This window comes from Triticum aestivum, chromosome 1A (assembly GCF_018294505.1).
Source record: "Triticum aestivum cultivar Chinese Spring chromosome 1A, IWGSC CS RefSeq v2.1, whole genome shotgun sequence".
Classification (NCBI taxonomy): Eukaryota; Viridiplantae; Streptophyta; class Magnoliopsida; order Poales; family Poaceae; genus Triticum; species Triticum aestivum.
The window spans coordinates 121,884,646-121,898,606 of record NC_057794.1 but is presented as its reverse complement, the minus strand read 5'-3'; the positions used below and the strand labels follow the sequence as shown (position 1 = coordinate 121,898,606).

The 13,961-nt window shown below is 47.9% G+C and overlaps 1 protein-coding gene and 1 non-coding gene across 2 annotated transcripts; both read right to left on the bottom strand.

Moving 5' to 3' along the window:
• Positions 1 to 777: 777 nt before the first annotated feature.
• LOC123106359 (embryo-specific protein ATS3A) lies at positions 778 to 1,764 on the bottom strand. The gene is made up of 2 exons (XM_044528578.1): positions 1,500 to 1,764; positions 778 to 1,373 (listed from the first exon to the last, which is right to left on the bottom strand). Exons 1-2 carry the CDS (start codon positions 1,593 to 1,595, stop codon positions 933 to 935), a joined length of 537 nt encoding a protein of 178 aa, XP_044384513.1. The 5' UTR covers positions 1,596 to 1,764; the 3' UTR covers positions 778 to 932.
• A 361-nt stretch (positions 1,765 to 2,125) lies between these two features.
• Positions 2,126 to 2,197, bottom strand: TRNAP-AGG (transfer RNA proline (anticodon AGG)). Its single transcript has one exon. It is a non-coding gene; the product is annotated as a tRNA-Pro (tRNA).
• Between the last annotated feature and the right edge of the window lie 11,764 nt (positions 2,198 to 13,961).

The window sequence follows — 13,961 nt, the reverse complement described above, 5'->3', positions numbered from 1 at the left end:
GCCTTCCTCTTTTTTTTTAAAAAAACTATGGTTTCTAGCGATTAAGAGCATCTCTAGCAGATCCCGTATAAATGGTCAAACCCGTAAAATAACCGCTTTGACAGTTCTAGTCGAAAAAACAGGTCTGAACAGACCCCTTAAAATTGTCCGACTCTTAAATTTTTTTAAGAGGCCCTATAAACACGAACCCGAAACCCTCATATCTTTAGTTTTGAAGGCAACTTTGGCAGGGCCCTAAATACCGGTCAACACTTGCGGTTGAGGAATCTCTGCTCCCGCCAACACCATGAAACTCACCCGGCTGCCCGTCCGCCGCGCCCGTCCGCCACCCGTGGATGCGAGCAAGCTAGCTAGACAGCCGCGCTAGCTGAATCGATGCGAGCTAGCTAGCTAGCTACGACTGCGCTAGCTAGCTGTGAATCGATGTGTGCGAGCTAGCTAGCTGAGTCCGGCCGCGCGCGTTCGACCGCCGCCCGCGCCGCCCTGTCCTAAGCCCGCGTGTCGTGGCCAGCCCGCGTCTTCTCGTCCGTTCATCCGCCGGCCTTCGTTTCTGGCCGTGTCTTTCTCGTTCGCATGTCGGTCGTCGGTCGATTTTGATTTGGTTTTTTACAGATTGATTATACGGAATCTGTTCGGCCGGTGCCCGGACCAGCCAGTAAAACTGGTTTTCTGTGAACTGTAAAAGCAATATAAGGGTCCATGATATAACAGGTCTGCTAGAGATGCTCTAATAGAGATGTGTGGTAAATGTAAACAGGAAACAAATCCTCCGGGGTGTGAAGAAGGTGCCCTCATGGCCTCATCATATTTCGGATTATGATTCTCTAATTACTTATTCTGAATCTGTAAGCACAGTCTGCTTATTCTCGGCGAATGCCGAATTACATACGGAGAGGGGCTGCGCCCGGTGGGTAGAGCCGAATCAGGTCGCGCTAGCCCAGAGGCGAAGCAGCAGCAGAGGTGGTGTTTGTCCGAGCCGCCGCCGCTGCCTTGGCCTTGGCCTTGGGGCAGCGGTTGTGGCCGTACCAGACGCCGTCCGGCAGCGGCGCCCCGAAGTAGAAGGTGGCGGGCTTCTCTCCGGCGCCGGGGCCCGGCTCGGTGACCTGGACCCACTCGGGCGCCCAGCCGTCGCGGCCGGCGCGGCGGAGGTAGAGGTAGCAGACGCCGTAGCCGCACACCCCGGAGACGCGGAAGGTGTCGGTGCCGCACCGCTCGAAGGCCCTCCCGCCCGGCGCGCTCGGGAGGCGCGCCCCGTACGCCTCGTTCCGGTACGCGTCCCCGAACGCCACGCTGACCGCGTCCGACGTCCGCGCCGGCGACGCGCAGCTCGTCTTCACCTTCACCGTGTACGTGCACGTCCGCACGGCCGCCTCCTGCGCAGCACAAGCAAAACGGCGCCATGCGTCACACGGCAGAGCAGAGCAGTCGTCGGTTGATAGATAGATAGAGTGACACCGCGAGATGTGGGCGCGCGTGCAAGAGGAAGAAGAAGAACTCACGGTGCGGCTGTCGCGAGAGGGGCCCGCGAAGACGACGACGAGCAGCAGCAGCAGCGACAGGCGAGGCGCGGCCGCTCCGACGCCGGGACCCGCCATTGCCGGCGACGAGGCGAGAACGGGTAAAGGGAATATGGGACGGGGGACGGCGCGAGGACTCGATGTGATTGCGCCGCCGCGTAGGAGTTCGGGGGTGCTAATAATAGCGGTTTGGCGTGTCACTGTGTCGAGATGGCGATGAGGATGCGGTGCACGCTAGCACATGGCTGCAGGCCAGTGGACCAGCAGCGCATCGTATCGGATCGGCAACGCGCCGAATCGCTCACTAGCGGACACGAGCGTCGCGTGTCGTCACGCTCGGTGCTGATGTGGTCCGCCGCGCGGCACAGGTCGACGGACAGAAGTCAGAAGCATCCAGCGCGGGGCACACACACACAAGCGCAGGGAGTTTGATGGTTTATAATCTCAGAGTAAAATAAGCTTAGATGCTTCTACGATGCTGCATAGTCTCAGAATGAAACAGAGGCTAGCTAGATGGTTCTCCAAAAACTTATGGACGTTGAGAAAGGTCTCTATGGCGCGCTTCAAATCGGAGAGAGAGAGGAAAAACAAAAAAAAATGCAAAAATTGGGGCATTCCGAGAATTGAACTCGGGACCTCTCGCACCCTAAGCGAGAATCATACCACTAGACCAAATGCCCTTTGTTGTACTGTAATTCATCTATCGTTTATTTATACACCGCACGTAACGGAATGCCCTGGCTCCCTTGCCGCGAGCCTGTGGATGAATGCATCATCCTCCGTTGCTGCGAGCATGTGAATGAATGCTCCTCCGTTACCGGTTCTGTTGCTTTCCCTGAGCTAGTTTGCTTATGCTAAGTTAAAAATATGATTGTGTGACTCAAATATAAAAGTGAATCTTTTACTAATCGAATTGTGATCGATCATACAAATTGAAGAGGATATGATCTATTGGGGCCTTGAATCATCAGGTCAATTCTCTCGCACCCTAAGGCCTTGTTCGGTTCCACAGGGTTCCAAGGGGTTTGGAGCAAATTGGCAGGGATTAAATCCCCAGCAAGTCAAAATCCACATCAAACCCCTCCAATCCTCTCCAATCCCCTTGTAACGGGGATTAACCGAACAAGGCCTAAGCGAGAATCATACCACCAGATCAAATGCGCAATGTTGAACACATTTCATCTACAGCTTATTACAACATACTACGCTGTTACCACCAGATCAAATGCGCAATGTTGAACATATTTCATCTACAGCTTATTACAACATACTACGTTGTTGAAAGCATCCTTGACTGCTGCAGGGGTGTGAATGAATCCTCCGTTGTCAACCCTATTGCCTTTTCTGAATTGGTTTTTCATGCTAACTTGACAATATTATTATTGTGTTAGTCAAATATAAAGGTGAATCTTTAGAAGCGTGCTAATCGAATTGCGACCGATCATACAAATTGAGGAGGATGTATGATTTCTCGAGGGCTTGAATCGTCACGTCAATTGTATGTCAAATCTATCTATAAAAATGTACCAATCTCCTTGGGAAGGCAGGCATGCCTCTCAAAATTAAGGTGTTTCTAGGTGCTTCGCGACCATCTCTCCGAGGACAGTCGTCAGGGTCCTAGTGATGGTCGGTGCCCCCTTTGCGAGGAGGAGGATGTTAATCATATTTTGTTTTTGTGTGTGCTTGCCAAATTCATGTGGATTGTGGTTCGGGGGTGTTTAGGGACCTCTTCGGTGTTGGGGAACGCAGTAAATTCAAAAAAATTCCTACGCACACTCAAGATCTATCATGGTGATGCATAGCAACGAGAGGGGAAGAGTGTTGTTCACGTACCCTCATAGACCGTAAGCGGAAGCGTTATGACAACGCGGTTGATGTAGTCATACGTCTTCATGATCCGACCGATCCTAGTATCGAAAGTATGGCACCTCCACGATCTATACACGTTCGGCTTGGTGACGTCCTACGAACTCTCGATCCAGCTGAGTGTCGAGGGAGAGCTTCGTCAGCACGACGGCGTGATGACGGTGATGATGAAGCTACCGGTGCAGGGCTTCGCCTAAGCACTACGACGATATGACTGAGGTAGATTATGGTGGAGGGGGGCACCGCACACGGCTAAGGGATCAATGATCAACTTGTGTGTTCTAGGGTGCCCCCTGCCCCCGTATATAAAGGAGCAAGGGGGAAGGCCGGCCAACCATTGGGGGCATGCCAGGAGAGGAGGAGTCCTCCTCCTAGTAGGAGTAGGACTCCCCTTTCCTAGTCCTACTAGGGGGAGGAAGGGGGAAGGAAGGAGAGGGAGAGAAGAGAAGGAAAGGGGGGCACCCCCCTTCCCTAGTCCAATTCGGACTAGAGGAGAGGGGGCGCGCGGCCCTGCCTTGGCCAGGCCTCTCTCTCCACTAACGCCCATGTGGCCTATTAGTTTCCCCGGGGGTTCCGATAACCCCCCCCCCCCCCCCCCCCCCGGCACTCCGATAATTATCCGGTGACCTCCGGAACTCATCCGGTGTCCGAATATAGTCATCCAATATATCAATATTTATGTCTCGACCATTTCGAAACTCCTCGTCATGTCCGTGATCATATCCGGGACTCCGAACTATCTTTGGTACATCAAAACACATAAACTCATAATACCGATTGTAACCGAACGTTAAGCGTGCGGACCCTACGGGTTCGAGAACTATGTAGACATGACCGAGACACGTCTTCGGTCAATAACCAATAGCAGAACCTGGATGTTCATATTGGCTCCCACATATTCTACGAAGATCTTTATCGGTCAAACCGCATAATGATATACGTTGTTCCCTTTGTCATCGGTATGTTACTTGCCCAAGATTTGATCGTCGGTATCTCAATACCTAGTTCAATATCGTTACCGACAAGTCTCTTTACTCGTTCCGTAATGCATCATCCCATAACTAACTCATTAGTCGCATTGCTTGCAAGGCTTATAGTGATGTGCATTACCGAGAGGGCCAAGAGATACCTCTCCGATACTCGGAGTGACAAATCATAATCTCGATCTATGCCAACTCAACAAACACCATCAGAGACACCTATAGAGCATCTTTATAGTCACCCGGATATGTTGTGACGTTTGATAGCACACTAAGTGTTCCTCCGATATTCGGGAGTTGCATGATCTCATAGTCATAGGAACATGTATAAATTATGGAGAAAGCAATAGCAACAAACTAAACGATCATCGTGCTAAGCTAACGAATGGGTCAAGTCAATCACATCATTCTCTAATGATGTGATCCCGTTAATCAAATGACAACCCATGTCTATGGTTAGGAAACATAACCATCATTGATTCAACGAGCTAGTCTAGTAGAGGAATACTAGTGACACTCTGTTTGTTTATGTATCCACACATGTACTAATTTTCTGGTTAATACAATTCTAGCATGAATAATAAACATTTATCATGATATAAGGAAATATAAATAACAACTTTATTATTGCCTCTAGGGCATATTTCCTTCATTCAAAACCTTAGGCCGTGTGTCAAGGTCATTGCCCTCATGTGACCATGTAATAGATCACATCACGTAGTTACGTGGTAGGTTTTTTGCCGCTCAATCATGGATTTTTCGGAATGTTCACAATAAATTTGCTATTGGAAAGATTATCATTGCTCATCTGACCGATTGTATTTTTTCAATCAATCGCCTTTTTCAGCTATGGTGTCACTTGGGCACGCAGAAGAACAAGACTATGCTGCAAGCGGTGCTCGTGAATCTTAGATATATCCACTATGTTAATTGACCGCCGCCAAACAACTAAAGTAGGTTTTGGTTTCCAAGCATGCATGCTCATGTATGAACTCCTCTATATCGTTGTTATCCTCGACCGTTTATTTTCTACAACCTTTTTGTTGTAAAACTTGAGCTTGTGTTCATGTTTGATGCTTTATAATATATATAAAGGCATGTGTTGCTTCTCGCAATCTTCTAAAAAACATTTGAATTTAGTTCCAGTATTTGTGAAAGTTTGGATTTTTTTTATGTGGTTATTTAATGCGTTCAAAGTCCCAACAAAAAATGTGAACCAACGTTGGATGATTAGGAGGATAGTGGTATCCCCTGGCCACCAGAGTTCAAATCCCAGACTTGTCATTGCTGCTCATATTTTCCTGGATTTATTCCAGACCTTCCGACGATGTGCGTTTAGTGGGAGGAGACGTTCCCGTCGACTACGAAGGCATCTGTGATGACTTCGTCAATTTTAAGATGATGTACCTGCTCAGTCTTTCAGATATGCTCATAGGAATAGGGTGTGTGTGCGTGCGTTCATAGGGATGAGTGTATGCTTGTGTATGTGAATGACTTCGATTGTAGTATGTTAAAAAAAGAGTCCCAACAAGAAAATGAATGAAGGTGAGGAGATAAACCCCCTGAAGTATTGGGTAAGGAGCAGGGCCGTCTCCAAGAATTTGGAGGCCCGTTGCGAAATAAAAAAGGTTTGTCCTATGGCTGACTAATTCCGATGTCATCCAAGACGATCTTACTCTATGATCCGCGCTTGCTTGCACTTGCTTGTACTATATACTTAAGGTTGCACATTTGGGTGATAGGAACAAGGGATATGAAACCCGAATTTAGAAAAATCATACTTCCTTTATTTTATTTTATTAGATGCATTAACTTTTGATGGAATTTCAAAATAGTAAGTCTATTTGGTTTATTCTTTGATTTCCTAATTTGCTAGCGGATTCTTTCCATTTGAGTTCTACAGTAAAAAAAGTCCCCGTGGATGGGGGGATCTCCTTTCCTCCCTAATCTTTATACATGCAATTGCATGCCAGCCAACAGATCCGGAAATAAAACGGCGTATGGATTAGGCAGTTGCGCCCGGAAAAACAGCTGGCTCGAGATGAAAAAGGAATCCCATGCACAGATCAACAAAGCAGACCGTTGGATCGTGTGTAAAAAAAAGAGATCCATGGGCATTAGCACCCAGGACATCTCTACTCCTAATGGAGCAGTTGGTAGTCTCGCTTCCAGATTTTTTTTCGTCCCACCACTTTCGTCCGGATTTTTTTCGTAGGTTAACCGTCGTAGATTTTTTTCGATGTTGGTTTCTTATTCACCGGTTTATTTACCCCTCAGCTCTTTCCTTGCAAATCAGCACTTTCCAAACGTGCACGCAATCACGGATCTAAATTTACTAACTTATCCAAATCAACCGATACCTTCCATTATTGCAAATTTCTTTAGGAAACAAATAATAGATTTTAAGGAAACAAATAAAAGATTTTAAAGACGCATCATACTTTACTAACAATCACTAAAAATCAAATCTAAATTAATTAACCTTACCTTAAATCACTCAATCACTTTAATTAGAAAACATTTTCTTTCCTAACTGCACCCCGCTTAGTGTGCACATAACAATCCGAAGTAATTAGAGTTACATGATTGAATCCATTTATTTAGAGCGACATGATTGCGTTCCGGGATGGAGGCCATGATTTCGTCGAGGTCGTTGCTGCCTCCTACACTCAGGGTGTGTCGCCGAGATCGAGGCGAGCATGAGGAGCTGTGGCCACCGCCGTGGTCACCCCATCGCAGGGGATGGAGCACGCCGTCGGCCTACAGCTTGTGGAGATCACTGTTGCTCTTCAGGTCGCGTGGTGACCGGATCTTGCCGATGTGTCCCTCCCCGACGACCTCCTCTTCGCCCGGTTGGCTGGCATGGATCTCGCCACTACTGCCCTCAACTTCTCTGCCTCGAGCTCGACGGTCAGCCACCATGGATCCCCCAGCTGGAGGGTCACGTGAACCAGCCGTCCTCCCATGCTGCAGCGGCGAGAATGTGACATGGCTCTCCGTACACGAAGAGTGGAGTTCGGTCAAGTACTTATATACTTGGCCTCTACTGCTGATCCATGTACATGGAGAAGAACAGGCAACCGCTCATTCATGTTTCGTTCCACTCCTTTGCGCTACATTACTGGAGGTGACATTTTTCTATCTCTCTATGTTGTAACAAGCCTGCTGCCTGCATAGTTAATGGATTTTTTATTTAAATTTATCGCTGCTTAGTGCTTTGTTGCAATTGTTCACCCAAGATTCTTATATATAATCTGAGCGTATGTAGGCATACTTAGCTTTGCTATTCCATTTTTTCCTGGCGCATAGAAATAAGAGTATTGTCCAGGTTAGGTATTCAATTGAGTATGGTATTTGGATTGCTATCAGAATGTCTTTTCTATGCATGTGATTTCTCATATCTGATTATAATATTTGTGAAGTCGTGCATTGCACGTGCACTTGGAAGCGGGCCCGTGGCCCGCGCTGGACGGCGCCGACGCCGACCCGAACCACCTCGTCCGCGTATTCTTGGAGTTGTGGCTGGTCGATTTACATGAAATTAATTCCCTCAATTCTGGTGGCAAATATAATACACATAATTCATATTGTTATGCACTAGCGTGTATGTGTGAAATAGATGGATTATGGTCCCGTACCCAATAAGATGGATATGTGTGTGTGTTAGAGCGAGAGGGAGACGGGGATAGAGAGTGAGGAAGAGGGAGGGAGAGTGTGGTTCTGTGTGTGTGTGAAGATTTGATGATAAAAAAAGTCGCCAATGTCGTAATATTGAACTCTTAAAGTTAATGTGGCCCCGTTGCAACGCACGGGCGTTTTTCTAGTATTTTTATAGGAGAAGCCCACCCGGATGAGGCACCACAAATTCACTCCCGACCGGAGTCGAACCATGGCCGCAGGGTTTGCCACCGCATCCCTTGCCACTAGGCTACAACCTAGTTCTTTAGGATCATGTGTAGAAAAGGAAATAAATTTCTCATCATGCGGGGTGTGCCACATAATTAGCGTTAGAATTTTTTTGAGAATTAATTAGCCTTAGATTAGTGCGATCTGGGGCCCCTAGTTTTTTTGGGGGCCCTGTGCGGTGATACGTCTCTGTCGTATCTATAATTTTTGATTGTTCCATGCCAATATTCTACAACTTTCATATACTTTTGGCATCTTTTTATACTATTTTTGGAACTAACATATTGATCCAGTGCCTAGTGCCAGTTCCTGTTTGTTGCATGTTTTTTGTTTCACAGAATATCCATATCAAACAGAGTCCAAACGGAATAAAAACTGACGGAGATTTTTTTGGAATATATATGATTTTTGGAAGAAAAATCCATGCGAGACGATGCTCGAGGGGCCCACGAGGTAGGGGGCGCGCCCGAGGGAGAAATGCGCGCCTCTGACCCTCGTGACCACCCCGTAAGGCGGTTGATGGCCTTCTTTCGCCGCAAGAAAGCTAATATCCGGATAGAGATCGTGTTAAAATTTCAGCCCAATCAGAGTTACAGATCTCCGGTAATATAAGAAACGGTGAAAGGGAAGAATTTGAGAATGCAGAAACAGAGAGAGACAGAGAGACAGATCCAATCTCGGAGGGGCTCTCGCCCCTCCCGTGCCATGGAGGCCATGGACCAGAGGGGAAACCCTTCTTCCATCTAGGAAGGAGGTCAAGGAAGAAGAAGGAGGGGGGCTCTCTCCCCCTCGCTTCCGGTGGCACCGGAGTGCCACCGGGGGCCATCATCATCACCGCGATCTACACCAACACCTCCGCCATGTTCGCCAACATCTCCATCACCTTCCCCCCTCTATCTACAGCGGTCCACTCTCCCGCAACCCGCTGTACTCTCTATTTGAACATGGTGCTTTATGCTTCATATTATTATCCAATGATGTGTTGCCATCCTATGATGTCTGAGTAGATTTTCGTTGTCCTATTGATGGTTGATGAATTGCTATGATTGATTTAATTTGCTTGTGGTTATGTTGCTGTCCTTTGGTGCCCATCATATGATTGCGCGCGCGGATCACACCCTAGGGTTAGTTGTATGTTGATATGACTATGTATTGGAGGGCGAGAGTGACAGAAGCTTCAACCTAGCATAGAAATTGATGCATACGGGATTGAAGGGGGACCAATGTATCTTAATGCTATGGTTGGGTTTTATCTTAATGAACATTAGTAGTTGCTGATGCTTGCTAATAGTTCCAATCATAAGTGCATAGAATTCCAAGTCAGGGATGACATGCTAGCAGTGGCCTCTCCCACATAATACTTGCTATCGGTCTAGTAAAGTAGTCAATTGCTTAGGGGCAATTTCGCAACTCCTACCACCACTTTTCCACACTCTCTGTATTTACTTTATTGTTTCTTTATCTAAACAGCCCCTACTTTTTATTTACGTACTCTTTATTATCTTGCAAACCTATCCAACAACACCTACAAAGTACTTCTAGTTTCATACTTGTTCTAGGTAAAGCGAACGTCAAGCGTGCGTAGAGTTGTATCGGTGGTCGATAGAACTTGAGGGAATATTTGTTCTACCTTTAGCTCCTCGTTTGGTTCGACACTCTTACTTATCGAAAACTGTTGCAATCCCCTATACTTGTGGGTTATCAAGACCTTTTTCTGGCGACGTTGCCGGGGAGCAATAGCATGGGGTGAATATTCTCGTGTGTGCTTGCTTGCTTTATCACTAAGTAATTTTTATTTGTTGTTCTTAATTGTTTTCTATCTTTAGTTATGGGTAGGAAACAACAAAATACCAAAAAAATAGTTGTACCTACTAAACCAATGGTTGAAGAACCACTCAAAATCTATCACACTGCTGAAGCTTATTACTTGGATCATCTTCGATCCCTATGTGCTTGTGACGCCCCGAGACCATTGCGCCAGGTGTCGTCCAGTTATTCGCTGTTGTTGCCATGTCTTTTGCTTGCGTGTTGCATTTCATCATATCATCATATGCATTGCATCATCATGTTTTCAAAACCTGCATCCGTCCAGGTTTCTCCTCGTTCCGTCTGTTGTCCGTTTTGAGCCCAGACACACTTGCACGCGCCCGCGGCGTGTCCGAAATATTATTTTATAAGTGGCCAGAAAAATGTTCTCGGAATGGGTTGAAAGTTGGCATGCGGTGTTGTTATGTTGTAGGTAGGCCGCCTGCCAAGTTTCATCGCATTCGGAGTTCGTTTGATAGCCCAACGGATAACTATAGCGACATTATAGTCGGTCTAACGTCGGACGTTTTCGGTTTTCGGAAATAGACACCGGGTCTCTCCCTTCTCTTGTCTCAGTCCGAGGCCTTCTGCACAGCCCACAAGCTCCAACCTACCCCTCCCCGCGTCCGGAGCCGTCGGATCGCGATTGGAGGCTCCGAAAATCTCTCCTAACCCCTCAAACCCTAACCCTGCCTATATAAGGAAACCCCTCCTTCCAAATCTGGTCATTCCTTCCCCTCCACCTCCAATTCCGCGCCCCTAATCATCAGCACCGCCGACCACCTCCATTTCCGTGTCGACCGAAGCCCCCTCCGCCACTTGGCGCATCTCCACTGGCTAGCGCCACCGAAGCCACCGACCTCCACCACTCCTACGCTGCCACGTCACCTCCCTGCCTCTGATCCACCGCGCCAGGCCCGCGAGGCCCATCCACAGCCCGCCTCGCACCGCACCGGGCCCAAGCCGCCGCCATGCGCACACAGCTCCGTAGGCACCCCTGCCCCGAGCTCCTTCCCGCTCGTCCCCGCCACCTGGAGTTCGTCGCCTCGTCCCGCACTTTGCCTCCTCGCCGGACTTCGTCGCTCATCGCCGGACCTCGTTCAGGCCGCCACCGCCCCGCAGATGAGCGCCACTGCCCCGCGCCTCCCTCTTCCTTCCCTGCGTCTCCCGCTTGTCCTCACCCAGTCTCTCTCTCTCTCTCCAGGGCGTCGTTCGTCACATCTGGAGCCTCCCCGAGCGCCGCCGGCCACCTCCGACACCGGATCCGGCTTCCCCGGTCCCGGATCTGTCCATTCCTGCCGGTACCGCCTCGCCCCGCTGCCTCAGGCCACCACCGGTCCCTGCCGCCGCCACCATGGCTCGCCTCGGCCTCGGCAGGAGGTCGGAGACGAGATCCCCCTCGCGCGGGCCGCCTCCCCTTGGCCCTATCCAGCCCAGCCGCAGCCTCTTGCTTGGCCCAGCTCCAAGCCTGCCCGCCTCACCACCGAACCGGGCCTTAGCCCATGAGTGAGCAGCTCCTCCAGCCCCTCTGTGCGGTTGGGCCAGCCAGATTTGGCCCATGTCACATTTTTTTTCCGTTCTGCGATTTGTCTATTTATCGAGAGTTTGCCTGTTTTACAGAAAACCCCTTGTGCTTCATGCATTTAATAACTTCTCAATTGTGCATCATATGGAAAAACTGTATATATGAAATATGCTTAGAATTTCATCTAGTTTAATAATATGCAACTTTCATCCATGTTAAAAATGCTTAAACTGTTGTTTGCATTAATTTACTCCTATGCCATGCTAAAATGATTTAATTCATAACTAAATAACCGTAGCTCCAAATTTAATAAACTTTATATGTAAATGGGGTGGAAAAATGCCTAGATTATCATGGTGCACTCATCTTGCATGTTTAACAACTCTAAAATAATGTTTAGGGCAGAACAGTATCAAACCTAAATTGTGCACATGAGGAGTTTCCGGACTTGTTGTTTTGTTGTTCCGGCCTCATTTAAACTTGCCTAGATTAGATAGTTTCATCATGCTTCCCCTCTTGCCATGTTTAACAACATTTAATATTGTTGGGTACATAAACAAGATCGAACTAAATAACTTGCATGTGGTGTTTCGTCAATATGCAACGGAGTTGCATGTTGAACTCCACTTAATTTGTAGGATTGTTTGTGCATTTCGCCATGCCATGCTTCATTAAACCGGACATGCATCATACTTGTTTGCGCATCATGCCATGTCTATGTGGTGGTTGTTTACTATGTTGTTTGCTTCTTTCCGGTGTTGCTTATTCGGGTTGGTTCCCTTAACGTCGTTTGTGAGGAACCGTTTGACTATGTCCGTTTGTCTTCTTCATGGACTCGTTCTTCTTCCTTGCGGGATTTCAGGCAAGATGATCATACCCTCGAAATCATTTCTATCTTTGCTTGCTAGATTCTCGCTCTTTTGCTATGCCTATGATACGATGCCTACCACTTGCTTGGCATGCCTCCCATATTGTTGAACCAAGCCTCTAACCCACCTTGTCCTAGCAAACTGTTGTTTGGCTATGTTACCGCTTTGCTCAGCCCCTCTTATAGCGTTGTTAGTTGCAGGTGAAGATTGAAGTCTGATCCTTGTTGGAACATGGAGATGTTGTTACTTGTTGGAACATGTTTACTTGTTGAGATATCACAATATATCTTATTTAATTAATGCATCTATATACTTGGTAAAGGGTGGAAGGCTCGGCCTTATGCCTGGTGTTTTGTTCCACTCTTGCCGCCCTAGTTTCCATCATATCGGTGTTATGTTCCCGGATTTTACGTTCCTTACGCGGTTGGGTAATAATGGGAACCCCTTGACAGTTCACCTTGAATAAAACTCTTCCAGCAATGCCCAACATTGGTTTTAACATTCGCCACCTAGCCTTTTCTTTTCCCTTGGGGGTCGCGCGCCCAAGGGTCATCATTATTTTAACCCCCCCCCCCCTCGGGCCAGTGCTCCTCTGAGTGTTGGTCCGACCGAGCAGACTGCGGGGCCACCTCGGGGCAACTTGAGGTTTGGTTTTACTCGTAGGATGTCTCATCTGAGTGTGCCCTGAGAACGAGATATGTGCAGCTCCTATCGGGATTTGTCGGCACATTCAGGCGGTGTTGCTGGTTTAGTTTTAACTTGTCGAAGTGTCTTGTAGAACCGGGATACGAGTCTGATCGGAATGTCTCGGGAGAAGGTCTATTCCTTCGTTGACCGTGAGAGCTTGTCATGGGCTAAGTTGGGACACCCCTGCAGGGCTTTGAACTTTCGAAAGTCGTGCCCGCGGTTATGGGCAGATGGGAATTTTTTAACGTCCGGTTGTAGAAAACCTGAAGTTGACCTTAATTAAAATACATCAACCGCGTGTGTAACCGTGATGGTCTCTTCTCGCCGGAGTCCGGGAACTGAACACGGTGTTGGAGTTATGCTTGACATAGGTTGTTCTAGGATCACTTCTTGATCATAGATTTCTCGAACGTGCTTTGCCTTCTCTTCTCGCTCTCATTTGCGTATGTTAGCCACCATATATGCTAGTCGCTTGCTGCAGCTCCAGCTCATACCTTTACCTTACCTATAAGCTTAAATAGTCTTGATCGCAAGGGTGCGAGATTGCTGAGTCCCCATGGCTCACAGATACTTCCAAAACCAGCTTGCAGGTGCCGATGTTACCAAGCAGATGACGCAACCAAGCTCAAGGAGGAGCTCGATGAAGATCTTGTCCTTTGTGTTGTTTCGTTCTAGTTGATCAGTAGTGGAGCCCAGTTGGGGTCGATCGGGGACCCTGTTGCATTTGGGGTTCTTCTTTTATTTTGGTTCCGTAGTCGGACCTTGATTGTATTTGGGTGATGTAATGCTTTATTCTTGTATTTGT